Here is a 22,191-nt window from a genome sequence, read left to right on the forward strand (position 1 = left end):
CAGGACTTTGGTCTTGTCTAGTTTGGAGAGAAGGAGGCTGAAGGGTGACCTCGTTGCTCTCTGCAGCTTCCTGAGGAGGGAAGAGGGAGAGAGAGGTGCTGATCTCTTCTCCCTGCTATCCAGTGACTGGACACATGGGAATGGTTCAAAGCTGTGCCAGGAGAGCTTTAGACTGGACATTAAGAAACATTTCTTTACCAAGAGGGTGATCAAACACCAGAACGGGCTTCCTAGAGAGGTACTCAATGTCCAATGTCTATGTCAGTGTTTAAGGGACATTTGGACAATGCCCTTAATGACATGCTTTAGCTTTTGGTCAGCCCTGAAGTGGTCAAACAGTTGGACTAGATGATCATTGTAGGTCCCTCCCAACTGAACTACTATATTCTATCTAACAGGTCTAGGAATTATGCTTTCTGGTGAAACTGCATTTTTCCCAAAAGTTTGAGTTTAAAGTTAAAAAGAAGTCATTAGAATTGCTAAATATGACTGTACATATGCTAAACATATAGCTCTCAACCAGTCCGAGCTAAAAAAGGAGAGACCAGGGGCCAAATTAAACAGCAATTTAGCTGTTTAATCTAATTAATTGTGCCACTTTATGCCAGAACTCCCCAAGAAGAGAATGAAAGGATAAGGGCACTGTCCTGGAAATAATGTAAGAATCATAGATTAATCACACCTGACATATTTAACTTCCTTTTACAACTCGCTCTTTAATAATTTACAGTCTTAAACAAGAACAACGTAAAGGTCGTGATAGGTTGATGTGCATTGAACTATGTCAGCTGCTGAGATGTTTTCAGGGTAAATAAATATTTCCTTGTCAGAATAACCTGTGCTCTCTTAAATTACATTTCTCTCATCAAATACCAGGATATTAGAGAAGTATCCTATGTATAACCTTTCAATGTGCAACTGTAGTGCAGACGTATTTACTACAAGCAAGAGAACACAGAGGCCTTTAGTTTAAATAATATATTTTCAAGACGAAATACCACCCCAAATCATATAGTAGATTATATTGTTGTTCTATTTGGCATCCTTAACATTTCTTTCCTTTGTGGAGATTCTAGCAATGCTTATGGTGCATCTAAGAATTACATCTGGTTTTGATGAGACTTCATTTTCTTTTCGATACAATTTAAAGATTCCCCAAAGTAATAGACAAATCCTGTCTAGGTGTAGATAATTCTAGCAGCATATTGATGACAAAGTTAACTTTTTGTATAAAAGGATATGTCCTCTTAATTTCTCCACAGGGAAACTAAAATAATTAAAAGTCAGAAAAATAGATTTTCTGGGATCTTGTGAGCATTGTTAATTAAAGATCAACTTTGAAAGAACTAGAGAAGTTAATCAAAGTCTAAAAGTCTTAGAGTCAGATTCTTGGTCTTCATGAATCACCTCTGTGTCACAAGCTGTCTGGATGCAGCAGTGGCCTCCCATGCTGTAAAAAAAACTTCCAGCCCCTGACAGCTGACATAATCTGTCCTGTATCACCTATCCTTTCTCCGTCTTGCCCTGTAACACAGAAACATTTTGGACAGGTCCACCTGAATATGTTGAAGATGACAGAAGAACTGACCTAGAACATTATGTTCTTTAATGATTCTAACCGTACTGTATAATACCCATCATTGCAAACCTAAATTACTAGTCACTATGATCAGACCCAAGAAAAACAAAAGCTAAAATGATGGGGAATTCAAAGATCTCACCCACAGTCACATATTAATTGAGTGTTTGGTGATAACAGACTGCTGAAGGGCAAAGGAGTTAAAAGTGGAAGAAAGGAGAGTTTGATGGAGACTGTCCTGCAAACACAGCTCTCAATGGTTCTGTGTCAGGGTAAGAAACAGCTCCCTGAGAGGCATGAAGGGGCTGCATTGCTAGTGGAGAAAAGATGGTGGCATTTTGCACCTTTGATACATCACTGGTGAAGTTCTCCAGAAACCATCAGGTGCTTTTTCAGGTAAGCCTTAGAATCTTAAACTACCTGCCTGAGGTATGATATACAAAGAGCTACCAGAATTTCTTCAGGTATCTTTGATATCTGCTCCAGAAGACAATGTATGCCACAGTCATAGAAAGAGGATACGGAAGTTACCTACAGATTACTGCACAAGGAATCTTCCAGACAGCTCTAAAGCAGCATTATGTTGCCAAGGAAGGAGGAAGCTGTTTTAACACAGAACCACACTGTAGTTCAGTACCTTTATTCTGCAGGTTTTCTAAAGCACTAAGCTGTGCCTTTTAATGGCCCTCATGGAAGTTCTGAGTGGGACTGAACTTCAGCCATGGCTGAACTCTTCTAGAAATGTTGCAATTATAGTTTCTTGCTTAAATTAGGTAAAATGTGTCTTGTTCTGTGTTGCAGATTGTCTCTTTTCCTTTTTATAGATAACTGAGATTTAAACATTTTTATGTAAAAAGCATAAGTTGATAGTAATTCTAATGAGCCTTTAAATGTGTTTTGTAAACTTAATATTCTGGACAGAAATGCATTATTTTACTCCTGTGAAGGTTTAGAAGGTTAATAATATTTAATAGGAACATTCCTGTAATTTGTTCCAAATGAGAGAAACTTCACTGCAGATTTAAACACAGGGCTTTATCACAAGGAAAAGCAGAGATGGAGAGTTTCTGGCAAGACTGCTTGGTTTATGGCTTTAAAAGGTCCTTTGTACCACTAATTCATTTTTTTCTCAGATTCGGAGAGTTACAAAACTGTACTTCTAAAAAAGTCCCAGAGCAAAAATGTGCTAAACTCGGTGCTGTCATGAAGAAAGAATTATGTTCATAGCTGTCAATAGCTAAAAGGTAATTAGCTAATCAGTAGACAAGGATTTGCATAATATTGTAACATGATGATACTATTACGCACATTGGTTTAGTGCAATGAGCCACTAACATAGAGCTATTATCAAAATGCCTGGTGAAACTTTTCTTTATGCATGGATCCCACCTCATCCTGAATAATAAGGGCAAGTTAATTAACTATGAGTAATCAATATTAATAGAAAAATCTGTCTTTAAGACACAGAACAGGACAGAATGAGAAGGGAGAGAGAAAGCTAAAACCATATTATTCTTATTTTATGAATAACAAGTTCTAGAGAGAAGTAGTTAATCCAAAAATTTATATGTATATAATCAAAGTACAAAAATGGGAAGAAAAGGTACTCTGGCATTCCGATATACTTCAGTGTTGTTCTCTGTTTATGTGATAATAGTCAGTTTGACTCTAAGTCTCTGACTTAACATTATAGCTCAGTGTTTTTTCCGATCTCTGCTAAATGAAAGGCAAATGACTTTCAAAAGTGGTGGATGATCAGACAAAGATGTAAAAGCTTTAGTACAGCTGTAAAAAAAAAAAAAACAAACACCCAAAAACCACAACAAACCCAAACCTCCAAAATGCAACAAAACAAAACAAAAAAAACCCACCCCTTCCCCCCCCCCTCCCCAAAAGCCCAAGAAACAAAAAAAAGCCCCCCATTTATCATAGGGCAAGAACATACCTATTTTTAGACTACCAAGTGCTTTGTGGATGGAAAAGCAAGTTTGAAACACTAGCAAGTTGCAAATACATTTAGCAGTCACCAAAGCCAAGTGAGATAAGGACTGAAGGACTGTTTAGTGCCTGCTTCATCTATGGATGAAACAGCTCTGCTTCTTCTTTTCCTACTAGACATAGGTCTCACAGCACTAGGATTGACTCTGTTGCAACCTGTCCTCGTCCCATTGTAAGTATGATGACCACTGTTTGTTTGGTGTCTAAATTACCAAGTATGCTCCTGGAGCTTAAGGAGACTTTCTGGCAAGTCTGAAGATCGTCCATAGTGTATTTGAGTGTCAGGTTTATAACATTCCTTGTAATGTTATTATAGCTCTAATATTTCTGTGTGTCCCTTTTACTCAAAAGCAGGTTGTTCTGATCCTCTCAAGCTTTGCTAGAATTCAGTGCCAGATCTTGAAAGCAAAACCCGAGCCTTCCAGAAAGAGAAATTATTCTTAAACCTAACATAAAGCTTGGTTAAGATATAAAGTGGTACTTTAATTAATCTGTTTCACTTTTTAAGAGAATGCCAGGTCCTAGTGATCTGACAGATACTTTATAAAGTATGTCCAAAGATGAGGAAGAAGGACAAGAGGAACTGATCCTCACCTCCAACAGAGCAGGACAGGCCACAACCAAAGTGAAGACAGGACAAGAAGAAAGCTGCAGCTTGTGGCAGGGAAAGAGGGAAGAATACACTGAAATGACAGCGGGGCTCAAAACTTGTGTCCAGAACCAATGACAACTGAGTTCAAGCTATGCTGGGCTAGGAAGGAGGCAGCAATACCATGGCTTTCCTAAACTCTGTGCTTTAGGAAGGCATAGTAGCTGAACTGCAGAGAATGAACATTTTATGTGAGTCTTAAAAATAAAGGAGGAGAGAGAAGAAAGACAGGAAAGGAGAAAAACATAAAATTTAAAAGGAAATTAACTTCAGGCAGTCACCAGCTACATGGATGGAGTGAAAGAAAGCAAATCTGGCAGTAAAGTAATTCTACAACCCCAGCTTGGACTTTCTCTCTCGTGCAAGCTCTGCCCCACCTTCTGCTTGCCAGGACAGCCCTCCCAACCCCCTTTTTTTTTAACTAGCTGCATTTGCAGTAATGTCTCTCCCCACCACTCTGGCCCCAACTATTTCCAGCTGGCCCTGCAATGCTCCAGCATCCCTCCCATACAATGAATGAATGGTCACCTCTGATTTTGGTGTGAGGCATAAGGACTAGCCTATAGATCTAGCAGATGTGTACTGACAATCTGAGTAGCTGTCTAGATGTTTTTCGATATACATGTATATATATATTTCTGCAAACACATGCACACATGCACACATGCACACACATGTATATACACACACATGTATGTATATAAAAGACAAAATTCCAGGGAAACCAAAGCCATGAGAAGTCTGGAAAGAGCTGCTGACAGGAGATAGGTACATAAACAAAGACTGAGTTGGCAATATGCAGTGTTGGATCTTTTGTCCTTACATTAGCTAAAGAAACAGTTTTGAACTGTGTTTTCCATTCCTAGTTGTAAATGTTCATATGTCTGTGTTTCTGTGTGCCTAACACTTTGTGGTCGAAGTGCTGTTTGTTGAGAAAGGGTGCTCCTGGTATAGTTGGCTACTCCTGCTCCAGCAGCTTTTCTCCTTGTTCTCTTTCTTGTGCCTGCCCAGTTGCTTCTGGTATAGACTCACAGCTGCTCTTCCTGGGTGGTTAGCAGGAGGCTTCAGGTGGATTTACTCCTGTCCACCCCCAATTTCAAGAAGATTTTTGTAGAGGTTGTCACTTGCCCCTCCCTGAACAGCTCTCTTACTGTTTCTTTTTCATTTGTCATAATTTTCTTTTTAACCTTTCTTCCCTGAGACTCCAGAGATCCCTAAGGAAAGATCAGAGACATCTTTTGTGCTGCTCTGAAAAGAGCCAGTTTATATTTTTATTCACTTATTGCCTCAAGTCCTTTTATGTATGAATAGGACAAATTAGAGAAATACAGAGTCTCTTTGTGGAGTATATAAATAACCTTTGGGAAGCAACAGTAGGAAAGAAACATGAAACTTATAATAAAGGAGCAGCAGTTCTTGAATGCTGTGCCAATTTTGTTTATCTTAACAGAAAATTTTGACCTGCAGAGTGAGAATTCACCCAGTTCACATTTCTGATTTTATCTTTCTGGTTTCCTTATCTTCAAATGTTGCGGATGTGCAGCAGAGATACAAACACCGTCCAAGAAATCCTCCTCTACTGCTGCCAGTTTTTTGGCACATAACACAAGCTGTATTGTTATATAAGTAAAACTCATAATGTAAGGACATGGATCTAAAAAGATATTTGTGTGTTTAGCATACAGGACAGAAATGCAGAGGCATGGAGTCACTCAAGAGTGCTACAAAGTAAGTTTGTGTTTTGCACACTGAATTCCTTCATGTCAGGCTCTTTAGAAGTTCTTGCTGCCAAATGCTGTTTGCTTTCACCTTTAAAACTGTCTGCATTAATAATGCGCAACTCCATTTGGAAGTTATTTACATGAAGTATTGTTCCTGTCAGTGGTGCAGTGCTATGCAAGGGCAATATGGAGAACATAAACTCAGCAAATTAATTCAAGGGCCTGATTTAACATATTGCTCAAAAACATTGGTATAGTCTAAGCTGGTATGGCACATTCTGCATGAAGTCTTGCTTAGCAGGACTTGACAGTAAGGGGGATTTACTTCTCCTAAGTTAGCTCAGATAACTAATTTGCAAGCCTGAATAGTTATTATTTTCAAGATTACTATCAGAACCTTGGTTTCTCTGTTTTATATTTTGAGACTTTCCAGCCCCACAATCTATTAACTTCATGTGAAGTACAGGTTCTTCCTAAGTCAGCTATCTTGCTATTCTGAAGTGTTTCTACTCGCATAGATGGCTATTATGTCATCTCTCTCCATTCCTCTGGGAGCATTGTTGTCAGCAGCTGGTGCATTCCCCATACACTAAGGCCTTCAGTGGTATGTCAGTTAGACAGTAATAATGAGAATCTGTAGTAAATTTCCCATAACATTATTAAAGAGTTATTTCAAGGGAGAAGCACAGGACAAAACCTGGTTCATGTGCTTACTGTAAAAATAACTAAACAAATCTTCACTTTAAGCTTTATCGTACTGTCAAATTCACAGTTTTAATTTAAATGAACATCCAAGGTAATCTAGAATTATCTATCTCCATACTATTTAATACCTATATGGTAAAGGAGAGTTGGCCAAATACATACCAGGCTATCTTCACCCTGAACCAGAAACAGATATTTTGCACTCAGTCTACACCTCTACCATTCCTCTTTCACTGCCTATAGATACACATGACCTATGCAAGATCTTTACTGATGGAGAAGCTTTACTGGTCCTTTATTGAATTTCTGGCAAAAAACAATGAATTTTTGTAACATGAAATTATATGTAATAGGATCTGGAGCATAAAAATGTTTACGAAATCAATTTTCAATTATAGGTGAAAAAATTAATTAAGAAAAAAAATCCAGCAAAACATATTAGAGACATCAGAGCACACAAGACCAAACTGTGAAAGTCTGAGGACCATGGGCTATTAGCCAGCATGCTGTATGCAATGCTTAGAAAGTGGGTAATTTCTAAAGTACTATGTCCACTAAACTTTATCATTCTGTGATTTAAAATCTAAAATCTGCTGCCTATTTAGGAAGATTTGCTAAGATGGGATCGGCTAACCAGAAGCTAATGGAATTGTGGGAAGTTTATTAAAACAAGAATTTATGAAAGTGAATATAATACTTGAAAATATTTCTTACAGGTGCTGAGACTCTTTTGGTATTGTCTTGACTAAGATTGGTAAAATACCTCTTTCTGTCTTCTGTGCATGGAACTTTTCATAAAGAATTCCCTCACTGTCATTCATTCCCTTCTGCTTTTCCACTCTACTTCTTTAATGAACAGTCAGTTGTCATTACCAGACATTACCTACATGAATGAAAAGGCCCCCAAGATGATCTACGTGTCTTGTTCTCTGCCTGTCAAAGATGGTAATCAACTACCTTGGTTAAAGTGCCAGTCAATAATAGGTCAAATTTATTCTTCCTCAGGCTTATTTTATTTAGTTTGCTTTGAAATAAATGTCAGTGCAAACTACAGATGTTTCAGAATTTAAACCTAAAAAGATGGTCTTCAGGTTAATTCCATGGTCTTGCAAAAAAAGCTTAAGATAACATAGCAGTAGCCAGTAACCATAGCTGAACTGGAAAAGGTTTTCTTCAAGTACAAGTAAAAAACAGTACCTGAGGATGAAATCATACAGATTTACAGATATAAATATGATTAAATATGGAAATTAGTTATTTTCTGTGCACTTCTTCCAAAAAAATAAATGCTAATAAACAGGGAGAAAGGCCACTTACAATGTTGCATTATGTTTCATATATATAAATAATTGTAATACTTAATATTAAATAAGTATTAATTAAGTATTAATTATAATACTTAATATTAAAGTATTTGATGTTTCTAATGAGCTATTCCTCCTGACAAATGGTATTTGAGTTACTTAACAGTCCTACAAAAGGAGCTGTCTTTAGAGCATTTATGAATATATTCTAGTCAGAATACAAAGGAAATGCTTATGAATGTGTGGAACATAGAAGTTTTGACATTGATTACTGATATTTGGGTTCTTACATGATCATAAACACTCTACTGCATAATTTAGGCCAATACACTCTACTGCATAATTTAGGCCAGTTAAAATTTTAGTTTCTTCCTGACAACAAGTGAATAAAAAATAATACCAACAGGAATGTGATTATCAATGTCTGAAACTAATAAACTCCACTTTATTCACGGTCATCCATCTATGCCATAACTGAAATATCACTTTAAAAAGTCTTCCTTTTTTATCACATTAACATAGCATTAACTACAGGCACATATTAGATGCCTGTATTGAGAACAACCCCAAATACCTGGTTCCTTCCCAGACTGACCCAAATCAAATGCCTACATCCAGAAGGTCATCTCCTATCCCCAAGTCAGTCAGTGTTTGGGTCTTCATCTGCAGCTTCATTTCCAATTGTGTAAAATTATTTAAGAACTTTTATCTTGATTTGTCTTCCTTTACACTCATTTTTTATTCTCTGTAATCTAGAGTGCCTAAACCCGCACTGGTTACCTTTAACACTGTGCAGAAGAGAGTTGGTGTCTTGGATAGGAGGCCTCACTAACTTACACCTTTATTGCTAGGGCTTCACTCTTATCTGCAGACAGACTTCAGTGGAAATCACCCACAGCAAACTAAGATTTGCTTCAGTAGCAGTGGACTCCTGCTTGTCATACCATCATATTTTCAACCATAAGTGTCTCTGATTGACAAACAATCAGATAGACACTGACAAAACCTGTTTGAAAATCATATCTCTTCTGTACAGAAAGGCTGTGTGCTTGCTATAGGCCATATTTTCCTTCTGTCCCTCCCAGCTCTTTTCTCTAATATCAAATCAAATAAATGAAGCCAGCAAAACATGGGAGAGTAAACCTTATTCCATAAAAGAAATAGAAAGAAATGGTTTTAAATAATGACATGTGATATTTCTTCTGTTAATAAATTATTTTACCCAACATTTCAATGCTACTTTTGTCTTATTGACAGACCATGACCTACTGAGAAAAAACTGACTTCTGAGTATTAGAATATGCACAGGTTTAGTGCAAGAGTCTTAATACCTTATTATTCAGTAATACCACCAGAAAATTTGGGAGCAGTGCTGTTAACGCAGCTATCCAGCCTCCAGACCACAGTTGGTATCGGCTTAGCCAGGTTAGAGTATAAGCAGAAAAAGTTTAGGTCTGTCTGGCCTTTCCCACAAAGACATAGCGTAACCTCCTGTGAGACCTGTTAGAGTCTAACTTCTACATTAGCTTTCCATCTCGGATCACTGAAACTACATCAAAGCAGTAGCGGCTGTAATCCAGAATGAACAGAATCCATATATTTTACCTAAGACCTTGTTTGGTTTCACTAGCTGTCTTGGTTATGTTTCTTATTCTATAAATGCTTTCTGATGTATGTCAAATCTTCTTTCTACTTTATTAGTTTATGAGATGAATGATATATGTGTAAAGAAGGAGCCCACTTAATCTACTTTTCTCATGTTCACAAGGCAGTACTACTAGCCCAGGAATCATTTCAGAAAACACACCCAATAAAACATTGTTTATCACTTGTTGTTATTCTCTCTCTATAGGAAGACAAATCAAATAAATTTGTCTGAATTGTAAAGCAAGCTATTTCTTACCTACTCAAAAATCTGAAATAATGAAATGCAGTTTCAAAGTTTTGTTAAAACTGAATATGCACAGATGATCTGTTACACAGTTACAGCATTGCACTGAAATGTTACATACATTTAATCTAAAGCTTTTAATGTTTATGGTGTAAAAATATTAAATTGGTTTGCTGGAACAGGAAATAGTTATGCATTTCCTGTATGTTAGTTATTGCTGTTTTCTCACAATCTTAGTACAGACATGTGTGGTTATGCTAGACATTGGACATAAATGTAGTAACAGGTAGTTGCTGCCCTGAAATTTTTTTAATGGAAAAAAGTAAAGGAAGCAGTAGGAGAAAGGAAGACTTACTTTAAAGTCAATCGAATGAGATACAGAGAATGAAGAAGAAAACAGGTTTGAGGTAAGGGACTGCTAGTGAACTTTTTTGTGTGTGTGTCAGATATCATCCTTATTTTAAGAGTACTGACCTCCAGCTTTTATTTTGTCAGCACAGATCTGTATTGGTACTAAAGTTCACATGGGCACAAATGGCTTAAAATCGCAAGAACAGAATGATTAAACATTGCCTTTTTGGCCAGGATGTTTCCAGACTTCAGGAACCATCTGGATCTTATAGTTAAGATCTTAAGGATGCTATTTTGTCCCAGCATTTTTTCCAGGGCATGAGATGTTACCTGTGCCCTCTGTCAAACTAGAAAGGTACAAGGCAGGAGCAGGAGACAAGGTTCTTACCCAATTCTCAGGTTGAATGACGTGAATCAGCGAATGACTCAGGATATATGACCTGACAGAGGGCCATGCCTTTCTGCCTCTATCCACTCTCACCTTATGACAGAATGGATGTGTCCCTCCTATTATGATCCAATGCAGAATTCTCTTTCTTCCTGTTATTCTCAGTTTTCTCCCCCTTGATTAGTTTTATGAGTAGGATTGCAGAGTTGTACAATAACTGTTGTCAGAGTTTTCTTTCTATTAAAAGAGAAAATTATAATTTGTCAATTTATTTGCAACATGTAAAAATTTTGTTTGGTATTGTTTCAGGACACGGCAGGTCAGGAGAGATACAGAACAATTACCACGGCTTACTACCGGGGTGCAATGGGCTTCATTTTAATGTATGACATCACAAATGAAGAATCTTTCAATGCTGTGCAGGACTGGTAAGTAAAACTTGGAATTCATAATAAATAGCACAGACGATATTTGATATCACTCACCTGCTGTGACAGTGTGAATTATTTTGGAAAACTTATTTCCAAATACAGTGCTCAAGAATTCCTATGCCCAAATATATGCTGGGGTTTTTTTCTGGAAAGACAATGAATACCTTTAAATGTGTTGCGTGTAATTCACTGTAAACATTGTATTTTCTGTGATTTTGGTTAATGTGTATTATTGATACTACTAAAACCAGCAACGTGCTAGTGTGAAGAGTAACTGCTAAGATACCAGAAAGTGTTTCAATATTTCATGGAAAAAAATGAGATAACATGTGCGGGGGTTGTCTTTTAATTTAATTTTTCATCATGTTGCTTTTAACCATAGCTGGTTATACATTATGCTGTTGGTCTTGTGCCTCTGGTGTAAAAACGATGAGCAAACTTCATCAGAATAGCAGAACCAAATATGGCTGGTACTTATATTACCTTGTATTATGTGAATGTCAAGATGTCTCCATAAAACTGTGTCATTTTAATCAGACATGGGTCAGTCAGGATCCAAACAATGCAAGGCTTTTTTAAGTAAAGATGACTCAAAAGGAAAGGTGGAGTTAATCTCAGTGATCTCTTCCTTTACAAGCTGTTTTAATATCTGAGAGCCTCCTAGAAGTGCTCTGAGTGATATGAATAGCATGTCATGTGTGCTCCACAGGCTCTGTTGCATGCTGTTGCCATAGGAGAACTGTGATTGAGAGAGGATTTTGTTCTGAGTTTGTGTCATTTATTCACTATGTTTCTTTGGCATTTTTAAAATTTATTTTAAGATATGCACTACTGTGTACTTAGGACAGGCAAGGTCAGAAACACGTTTCACTCTTAAAGTAAAAGGCAGTAATGCTGTGATACCTGTTTCTAACGGGAATTGTTGCCCAGTCTCAGAGCCACTGAACCCATGGAGCACATTCCCTCTCTACAGCTGAAGTTTTTCTTGGTCTGTGTATGCTGAGCCTGACCATTCACCACTCTGTAAACAACTGAGAACCTTAGTTTGATTCTGCTCCACAACAAATGGGGTCTTGGGTTGCCTAACTTTACCTGTATAAGAGCTATGTATGTAGTCACTGGCAGTCTTCCAGGGGATAGGGGCAACTCCAGAGTGTGTCCCGCCTTCTCTTCTCCATCAGTTATCTGCACGACTCTACAACAAATTATTCTTATGAGCATCTCTTTCCATTTACTAGAGAATCAATAAGCTTACATGACTAGTATAGACCAGACAACTAGCTTTTGGACAACTGAGTGTATCTGAGAGGAGTCTCTCATACTCAAAGAGGAAGACACATTTGCTCACTGTGACTTGTTACGCCAAAGGGAAGTTCTGCCCATTTTGTACCAGCTGGAGGCGTCATGCTGAGTACTTGCTGTCACACATTTGTCAGTACTGCTCTGTTCAACACCATGAAACAGAATCTCCTACCTGACAAGAGGTAGCTGAAAGTGTTATTCATAGATGTTGCTATGAAAGTTTAGCAAAAACAGGGAATCAAGGAGTACACCCAACCTCTCAGCTGAACCTGCAGTTGTGTCTGCCAGCACCACTGCTTCCTGGGCCTGTCAGCTGAAGCACTTTCTTGCTTTGCCTCTGCTGTTCTTTGTCCACGGGCTGATTCTGTTCAAGCACTAGGTTAACTAGGTGGTAATGGCTGTCTAGGACAGCTGTAATCTGACAATCTCATTGCCCCATCTCTGGACAAACCAGATGGCATGCGAGCTTCCTCAGACAGGAAGGTTTCTTTATAGCAAGTGTAAATATGAGTACTTATTAATTTTCCCACCTGTTTGTTTTCCAGACTCCTAGATCTGGTATGGTTGTCATTCTTTATCTCCTGGTAAAAAGTAACTAGACTTCATACTAATAAAAAAAAAAAAAAAAAAAAAAAAGTCCCTGTAAAATGAAACAACAAAATATTTAAAAGCTATGGAGTTCTTAAATAGGTTTGTGAAATGTGATTTTTCCATCGTTTATATCTAGAAGCTGTACAAACTGTTGGCAGCTAGTACAGATTTTTGTTGGACAGGAAGGATTGCATTACTGTGTGCCGATAGCTACTGAGCAGTCATCTGCATGATGAAAGGGATGACAGAGAGGCAGGGTGCCTCACTTGTCAGGATAAGACATAGATTTGCTTGTTATTTTTAATTTCATGAGCCCAGTTGCTGTCCTGCTGTTCTTCCTCAGTTTTATTCATCCCATCTCACATCTGATAATTGATTTTGATTAGCCCATGCTCCGATTTTGATAGTAATTACAAAGCTACTGTTTGTTTCTGAATGTGGGAGAAGTTAAAGAAAAGTCCTAACTACCAAGGCTTCAGAACAGCAAGCATGGCTATGCACATGTGTCTATGCATCTGTGAAAGATATGGGGGGAGGGAGCCGGAGCTTTTAAGCCTCTCTGGGGCTTAAAATGCTTTTCTTTATGCCTCTGAAGGCAGTGATGCCATTTCATATACATGCACAATGGGCCGAATCCAAGCTCAAATCACATCTGCTTCAAGGCTTGATCTAGAAACAGCAGTGCAGACAGGACAACGAATCTACATGTGCCTTTTAGATTTGGATAAAGGAGTTTGGTTTAAAATGTGTGTTGGGATGATTCTTTAAAAGCAGTTAGTTCAAAGTGGTTGTACTCATACTGAAAGGCAATTTTTTCATTCTGAAGTCTGGCTAACAATTCTCCTCTATAACAACAGACAACTAGTCATATTTCTAGATGCCATGTCTAGGTCAGTATGAATCTATTCAGCTGTGAGAAATTATGTATCTAATTTGACTATTAACATTTTACATTAAAAAAAAAAATCAGTATCTGTAATTTTATCTAAACCTATTAGCACCTTCAACAATATAGTAGCCAAGCATTTGTCCACCACTCTGTGAGACTGAGAAGGGGTTTTGTCTGAAAGCTTAGTTAAGTGACTTGAAGGCCCAATAAATTTCAACCATACTACAGACACTTCAGGAAACATTCATATCTTATCTTCCCTAATTAAAATTAAAAAAACATAAAGACTGCAAATGACAGTAACAACAAAAGTTGTAACCAAAATAGAGATGTTTTCTGAGATTCAAAAACTTTTGGCATGAGAAATCTTGAGTTGGTACTTCTGATAGTTCTGCTGTATGTACACCCAGTGATTTATTGCCTTCAGTCTCATCCAGAAGATGATGCTAAGAATACACTGCCAATGCTCATGTCCAATAATTGTTCAGTCACTTCAGAACTGCTGCCTTCTAGGGTATGTTCAACTAACCTGTGTTCTCTGAATAGCTGTGTTCCCTACATGGTTTCACACTACAACAGATGCTGTTTCAATGAGCCTAGCTTAGCAGGCAGTTAACTACAAAGTTAACAGGTCCTTAACAATTTTTTACCATTAGGAGGTTTTTTGTATAATCTATAGACTTTATCAGCAGTTAGTCTAAATTATAAAATAATTGAAGAGTATTTGTCTTTAGTTTCTGGTCAGTCCCTGAGTGTTTCCTCTGAAGAAAATGCCAGTAGTCACAACACTGAACAGTATTCTCCTTTACAGATACAGATTTTCAGACGTTCATAAAGACCAACAGTTTCTGTTTTTGTTCAGGGAGAGCGGATGTGTGCTGAGAATCTGGCTGCTAGCAGAAACAGCAAATCAAACGCACTTTAACTCAGCAGATCTCGTATGGAGCTATGCCCAGATTTTGAAGCTGCCTTTTCCAGGAGGCTTCTTCCTTCAGAAATGCAGCTAATGCTGCAAGTGCAAGGTGTGTACCTTGCAGTAGTTTGGTGCATGTTGATCATGCCACCCTAAAAAATGCAGATTTTGGGAACAGTTTTGCTTCCTATGTATAGGAACCACTTGTAGGGCATCATTTTCTGTCTGGCTGAGGTCTAAATTAGAAACAGGGAATAACGAAAACATCCCATTTAGCTGAATTCTTTAAACAGCATCCACATGTTTCAAGTAATTGGCCTATTGGAATCTAATTTTCTTTAAAAAACCTTCTTATTAAATCTGAAGGGGAAATAAGTGAATGTTGAGAGCAGCTCCATTCCACTTCAATGCATATTTGTTTTAGTTCACTTATAATGTCACAGTGGTTGCATTCATTCCTCTTATACTACCACTCGTAGTATTTACATTTGTTAGCCTTTTCCATCATTACATTTCACTATGAGTTGTTATGCCTCCTTTACTCTTAGTTGTTCAGTCCACATAAGGTGTTAGTTTTATGGCAGTGGTTCCTTATGGTAGAAAGGAGAGGGTGAAAGCTATGTACTATCTTTGCAAATGCTATCAATTCAGTATGTTGAGTTCTATAGAAGTGCCAGGAAAATAAATGCCTCTGAGTTGAAGTTAAACCTGTTTTTATGAATACCACCTTTCTAGATTTACAATGACTGAATTAAAGTCAAAGATTTATTTATACTCTGGCTATTTCTAATGCAGTGTCTCCTGCTAGGTCAGAAACATCAGGAATGTAAACCATGATCTAAAAGCCTAAAGTTTTATGTTCTAGGTTGAATCTCTAGACTTGAAACTTTGCAAAGTCCAAAGGCTAGACAAGAGCAGAGAGCACATTGCGTATAGTTGCTATACTCACTTCAGTTTGCTCCTCTGCACCTGAAAACATCGTCCCAACTTCAAGTGTTTCTCCAGATGTATCTTTATCATTGTCTGGTGGCTGCTAAAGGCACTGCTGTGAAGGGCTTCCTATGCAAGATTTCAAAAACTGAGAATTCCACATTGCTGAAGTCTCAGTTTCAGGGGTGCTTCCTCAGGAGATACACAAGGCTGAAGGAGCTTAAGAGGCTTTTATTTATTGAAGTTTTCAGACAATCTGTGTTTCATAAGCCTGTCAAGGTCTTCAGAATTGGTTCTTGCTGCATTTTTGGCTGAGGCCTACAGGAGCAGGGAGGACAGCATCCTAGGAAAAACTTTGGTTGCCCTCACTCTTTAAAAAATAAAATAGTTCTCAAAAATTATAGAAGGGATATTTGTTAATGTCCCTGTTGGAAAGGATTACGGTTACACATCTTCTTCAGAAATTCAGAGGGTCTTTCATGAAAGATGCTTGTCTTTCCTCTTTTTTGCTTGCTTTGTTTTACCTGCCTAGCACACAAAACTAAACAACAGTTAGTATGATACATGTGTTTTTTGACACCCAACTGCAAATCACTTGAGCAAGTTTACAATCCTCCTTGCCTATCTTCCATTATATTCCCACAGGAATTGGTCTGAGCAAAGACAATAGAAGTGAAACAGTAGCCATCATGTAAGACCAAAGTAGATCCTGAGCTGTGCAATATGAGTACAGCCATTACCAGAAATCTGGGGGTGTTTCCTATAATATACATAGCTTGAATTAAATTCTTCAAGATATCATTTTAGATTGTTTTAAAGCAGAGCTTTAAGAGTGACTGAGCTATTATCAATTCAAGATAACATTCAGAATTAAGGCTTTAAAAACATGAGCATTCACAACAACATGGCGTTTGGCCAATGGATTTACTGGATATGCCAGTACTATTTGTCATTCTGGACAACATTGTGGAAAAAATTGTTGTATTTCTATTTCCAAATTATTAGCTTTTTCTTTCCTTTTAGCACCTCAAGTGAACTATGGTGCACTAGAAATTGTTTTTCTGTGTTCTATTGTGTCTCTCTTGTAATAAGAGACATGATGGCATTTTTTGAATTGTCATCAAGAGAAAAATTAGAATTGGAAAATACATTAGCATGTTAATGGGCAGATGTAAGAAGTCCTCAAAGCAAATTAAGCCCATTAAGTTAATGTCAGCACTGCTACATGCACATATGACCTGACACTGATCACAATTTGTGCAGTTCTGCTGCAGAGAACGCAGGTGCAAGCCATGTATGCCATTCCCCATGCACATCCTCAGGAGCTCTGTCCAGAACTGCTCTGTCCGGACACGAGCTGCATCATGTCCACTGGTGATCCACGCACAAACTGAGAGTCTGCCATACAGCTGAGAGCAACCTTCACATAGCAATATAGCTTAGAGCTGTCTGCAAAAATATTCTGATGGAGCATGTCAGTATTAAACGTATTAACTTGGGCTTGATATGGGCAGAGATTTAAGCAGATACCCTGGTTTTTATACTTTTCAGCTGAGCAGGTGCAAGAAGTTGTACATTGGTGGTTAATTTCATGTCATTCTCCTATTTAAAACAAAAGAATGAAATGCTAATATGGCACAAAAGAAGAGGGTGAAATTTAAAGATGAATATTTCAAAAGGAGCGCAGTTTGGTATGTTTTTTCATTTGTGTCTAAGTCTTTCTTCTGGACAATGGATGAATATAAGGGGAAAGGGGACTGGTATTCTTTACAGACTTAAATATAGGAAACAAAACCACATGTTAAAATTTGAAATATTGTTAGTGGTTGCAACTACACAAAATTTAAAGTTTTCCCTTTTAATATTTGCTATTGGAAATGGACTTTTGTTATGCACATAATGACACTAAAATTATTTTTACTTTTTCTTTTCACTTTTTGTTTGTGTAAGAACTAAGACTAATGGCAAATTAGATATTTTTTCTAAAAAGAATTTTTTTTTCCCCACTCAAAATAGTATCAAGACATTTATCAAAAAGTTATTCTTGGTACAACAAATATGTTTTAAAATATTTAAACAAAACTCTGTATTCCTGTTGTTTTTCATCCATTGTTTAGTACAGAATTCTGCGGGTAGTAAATTGCATACAGAAAAATTAGCTCTTTGAGATGACATCTTTTCCCTCAAAAGTCTATTATAAAACTTTGTCTCACAGATGCTAAACTGGTGCTAGCTCAAACCACCTACATTCTTTCCAGTTTTACAGACCCACTCCAAAGTCTTCCACAATGTTTCTCCCAGCACATCTGAAAAAAAAAGAGTATCCCTGTATTTCTAACTCAAGAGCAGGGCATATCCCTAGAGATTTAAGGAGCAGCATATATTGCAATTGAGTCTTCTGAAAATAAAAAAAAAAGGCATCTACGTTGATAGGAAAATTGTGCAAATAGATTGGTTTATGTTTTTGATTGCAGGTTTCTGTAATTTTCAGTAGATCACTCATGACAGATCAAAAATAAATATTCAAAGTCATCCAAACTATTTATTTATTGCTTGAAGTTTTGGATGTGACAGAAAGTAATATATTACCCTCTCTTATCACTGACATTGACAAATACACGGCTTTAGATTTGCCTGGAAAACTCTCAGTTACAAAAAAACCCCGTATGCCTGCTTTTTTAAAGATTCTTTCTGATAACTTATCTGATGTCAGGCTTAAACAGTCCAGTAGCCTGGAAAACATTGCTTTGATTAAGATATTTTCCTATCTTTTTCTTTCTACTAAACCCTGAATTTAAATATGCATATTGCACATGGAAATGTATGCAAATCCTTATCCAAGTGTTTTTGTTTTGAAAATAGTAAACCTTTGATTTAAAAGTTCAAACGCCATCATAAAATGTTTTCAGTATGTTTACTGTCAAAAAAATGATTCATGCATTGTAACAGTTAATCAGGAACGACAGCTGTTAAGTTTTTGTGACATTTTTCATTCTTTCCTACTTTTATGTTCTTAAACCATAGAAAGAAACACACTTGTGGAACTGAAATTATCCATATGTGGTTCTTGGTCCTATTGGCCCTTACTCACACTTGCTCCTTTTATTCATTCTGCTGTGGGACTAAGCACTTCTGCAGAAGGTCCTACACCCCCCTTGAACCTCTTTCACTGTAGATGTGTCATTTTCTTAGATACTAGGCAGCGACCTAGTATCAGGGTGTTCATTCAACTGTCCTCAGCAGCATTACACCATATTAGTGCTGCCAGTGGTGAGTCTAATAAGGAAGGGGAATACATACTGCCCGGACAGAATTCTCTCAGGGTGCTCCATGTCTTTTCTCTCTCTCAAATCTGGGATTGGGCAGCGCAGTCATGATGTCGTTGATAGCAATCTCTCACCCAGACCTTGCTCAGTCACTGGTGGCTGAGTAGAGCTACTTAGTGGAGCTAATCGCAGTAATATGCTTCAGGAATTCACCAGCAAGATTAAGTCATCCTTGACTTACACTGGACCTACCTGCCTTTTTTAAAAAAAAAAAAAAAAATTCATCTCACATGGAGTCGATTAGAACTGCTGTTGTCCATAACTAGGCATGACTTATTGGCAGCATCATGGACTGCAGCCTCTGTTAGCACCAGCTGCGCACTGGTAACTACATCGTGAGTGTGGCTGCACCTCCTCTACTGTCCCCACCCCCACAGATAGGGGCTGCAGTTCTGGGAATCAATTTCTTGTCTTCTTGTTAGAGCTAGCAATACTAAGGAAAGCTGCATCTCTCCTTTCCTAGGCCCTTTTTCCTCAGTCATAAAAATGTGGCAGCCCTATCTGATATGAAACCAACAAAATATTTTATTTGGAAAAACATGACAAACTAGCAAATCATGCCTGGCTACTATCTACATCTGGCAAGAAGAGAGGTCTGGCTTAATTATCCCCATACTTCAATTCTAATTCCCAGGAGCTTATGTGGCAGAATTATCATTTAGTTCCTGAGTTTCTGCCCATTGCTCTTTATGATCACACAGCAAGAAACAGAACATACCTATTTTGTAGACTGCTATCTCTCAGCTAGTAACTGAACTGAACATCAATAAGTAGTAACAATAGTCCACAGATGACAGTGTGAACATAAGCTCATTTTGCTGGACTGGAAATTTCACATTTCATTGCATGGCTGACGAGGCAATATAGACACTTAGCCCTTCAGAGAATGGTTGTTAAATAAAGGAGATTCTTCTGTTCTGTACCAGATCCTGCTCTTCTTCAGATATGGTCACTGAGGGTTACACTGAGGTAGATGAAAGCAAACCAGATGATCAGATTAACATCTAAATGCTGCCATGTTGAACTGTTATCCATTAATTAGACTATGCTAAGATACTTTTAATGAGATTTTCAGTTCTGTCTGTTTTTTCCTATGATAAAGCTTTTATTTATCAAAAAGTTAAAGTGGAAAATGTCTCTGAGAGGCATGGTGAGCTGCTGGAGTTTATTAGGAAGATAAACACACTTAAGCATGGTAATATAACCCTATGCTAAAGGAGGTATATGAAAGACTGCTTCCAATATTTAGTCTAGTCTGTCTCTTTATTTTAGAGCCACAGCCAGAAGCAAAAGAAACAAAACCTGTCATGTTATCATCAACTCACAATATTTATTTTGTTAATAATAAATGTCATAAAAGCTTGTGGCAATGATAGTTTTTTTTGGCTGAACAGTAACTCATATACTCTTTTTATCTCTCTGTAACTGTGCATGTTGACAAAGTTACACCATCGCTCAGCGTTTCCAAATGAAAGCTCTGCTACCAGCCAGCAACATGTGAGCCTTAGCAGTGACTCAGTAATGTCCCTAAATGGTTCCCACTCTCAGGTCAAGTTGCAGAAGATTTATTTTCCTCTGTAGTCTAATACTCTAAATCTGTTATTCTTAACTTCAAAGGAATAGCATGGCCCCTGCATCAAACTCAAACCTTGAGATTCCCCCTTTGGGGGATTTCAGATTTGCAGTTATCTTCTGTGGATAGGGATATATGTCAGTAGCACTAAAGGCTGCATCTTCATTCGTGCAACCTGGAGGTTATTCATTCAAAAAGCCAAGACTGTGTGAGTCAGTAGCAAAGCAATATATAGCCTTGTGAGCAGTCTGAAGAATTTAACTGTGTTCCCCCTCCCTCATTAGCTTCCTCACCTCTGCTCCCCTTGGGCTGCTTCCTTTCTCCTGCTAGCTCCTCTGCTTTTGATTCCTCCTTTCCTCTGCATCTGATTTCAGCATGGCTTGTTTAGAGTGTCAAGCACTGGCAGTTTTAAAAGGAAGATAGCTATGTGGGATACAGGCTGTATGTGAGTACATGTTTTACTGGAATTCATCCCTCTGATCAAGCAGGAAAAGTGCCGTCAATGTTCTTCTATTGAAATCCAAACTGCAAAGAGACATGGCAGTGTAACCCAGTAATAATGGTTATTTTCAAAACATAACTTAATGCTACTTAGGTCTGGCCTGCAAATGAAGCAACCTTTAGAGTGTCATTCATCAGAATATTGCAAGGCCTTGACCATTAAAGTAAGACATTCATAGCAAATGGTTAATAATGAGTGTTTTAAATTTTAAAAAAAGAAAGTCTAGTTTTTCCAGTCTCATTTGTTGTTTGAGCCACTGCCAAATCCACACAGACAACATCAGGGCATGAACAATGTAGCTTTGGGAAATTTCAGTTTCAAGAAAGTCATGAACAGTGACTTAAAACAGATTTTAAAACTCTTACGGTGGTAGATTCCAGCTGGCCATGAGAGCAGATTGCATGGTACTTGAAGAACTGTATATTTCAGCTTCTTAGGAAGCTCAGGACACAGATGTTTTCTGAACAGACTATGTCTGGTACAAATCCAGCAGACCTGTAAAAGTATTACAACCTAGCTCTGTCTGTTACAAAAAAAAATCCAAAGCTACAGCCTCAAGAAGGAGTTTACCTCAGAAAATCTGTTTTTACCATATGCAGGTGTGACCGGTACCCCCGGTTCCCAACACCTGGTAATATGGTTAGCGTAACTAACATCGTTTTATGAGGCAAATGGCCATTCTCTGTGACCGAGCTGGTCATGTATTCCTTCCCTTTCCCTTCATTATCAGGACCTGAAGGTCTTGTGAACCAAGTAGACAAACCAAACAGATTTCTTCTTCCCCTCCCTGCCAGCCTCAAGACTCTGGGCATCAGGCCAATTGCTCCCTTTCTCACTGGTCTTGAAAGTCCCAGGCACCTAGCCAGCCCAGTGGTGATGACCCCATCTCAGAACAGGGAAGCATAACAGCACCCAGAGCACTGTCTATAAAATCAAGCAGTTACAAGTCCTAAGTGGGGAACCTGGTCTGGAGCTGCTGCTGGACAGTGAGACCTGGGACCCGCCGATGGCCAGGTGGACCTCCACCATTGTCTGTGTCCTCTGAGGACTGAGTGAGTGACTCATCTTCTTTTATATGATATTTGAGTCTAGATTGTTTGTTATATTGATACAACAAACTATGCATTAAGACCTGACCCAGTCTGCAG

General features: G+C 38.0%; 1 protein-coding gene across 2 annotated transcripts in view; it reads left to right on the forward strand.

The window, feature by feature from the left end:
• The window catches only part of RAB3C (RAB3C, member RAS oncogene family), a 137,781-nt gene that overhangs the window by 60,165 nt on the left and 55,425 nt on the right, over positions 1 to 22,191 (forward strand). For both annotated transcript variants that reach the window (XM_074812780.1, XM_074812778.1), the window contains one exon: positions 10,896 to 11,014. In XM_074812780.1, the coding sequence (XP_074668881.1) occupies positions 10,896 to 11,014 (119 nt within the window). The remainder of the gene's footprint in view (positions 1 to 10,895; positions 11,015 to 22,191) is intronic.

Source organism: Strix aluco, chromosome Z, assembly GCF_031877795.1.
Source record: "Strix aluco isolate bStrAlu1 chromosome Z, bStrAlu1.hap1, whole genome shotgun sequence".
Lineage (NCBI taxonomy): Eukaryota > Metazoa > Chordata > Aves > Strigiformes > Strigidae > Strix > Strix aluco.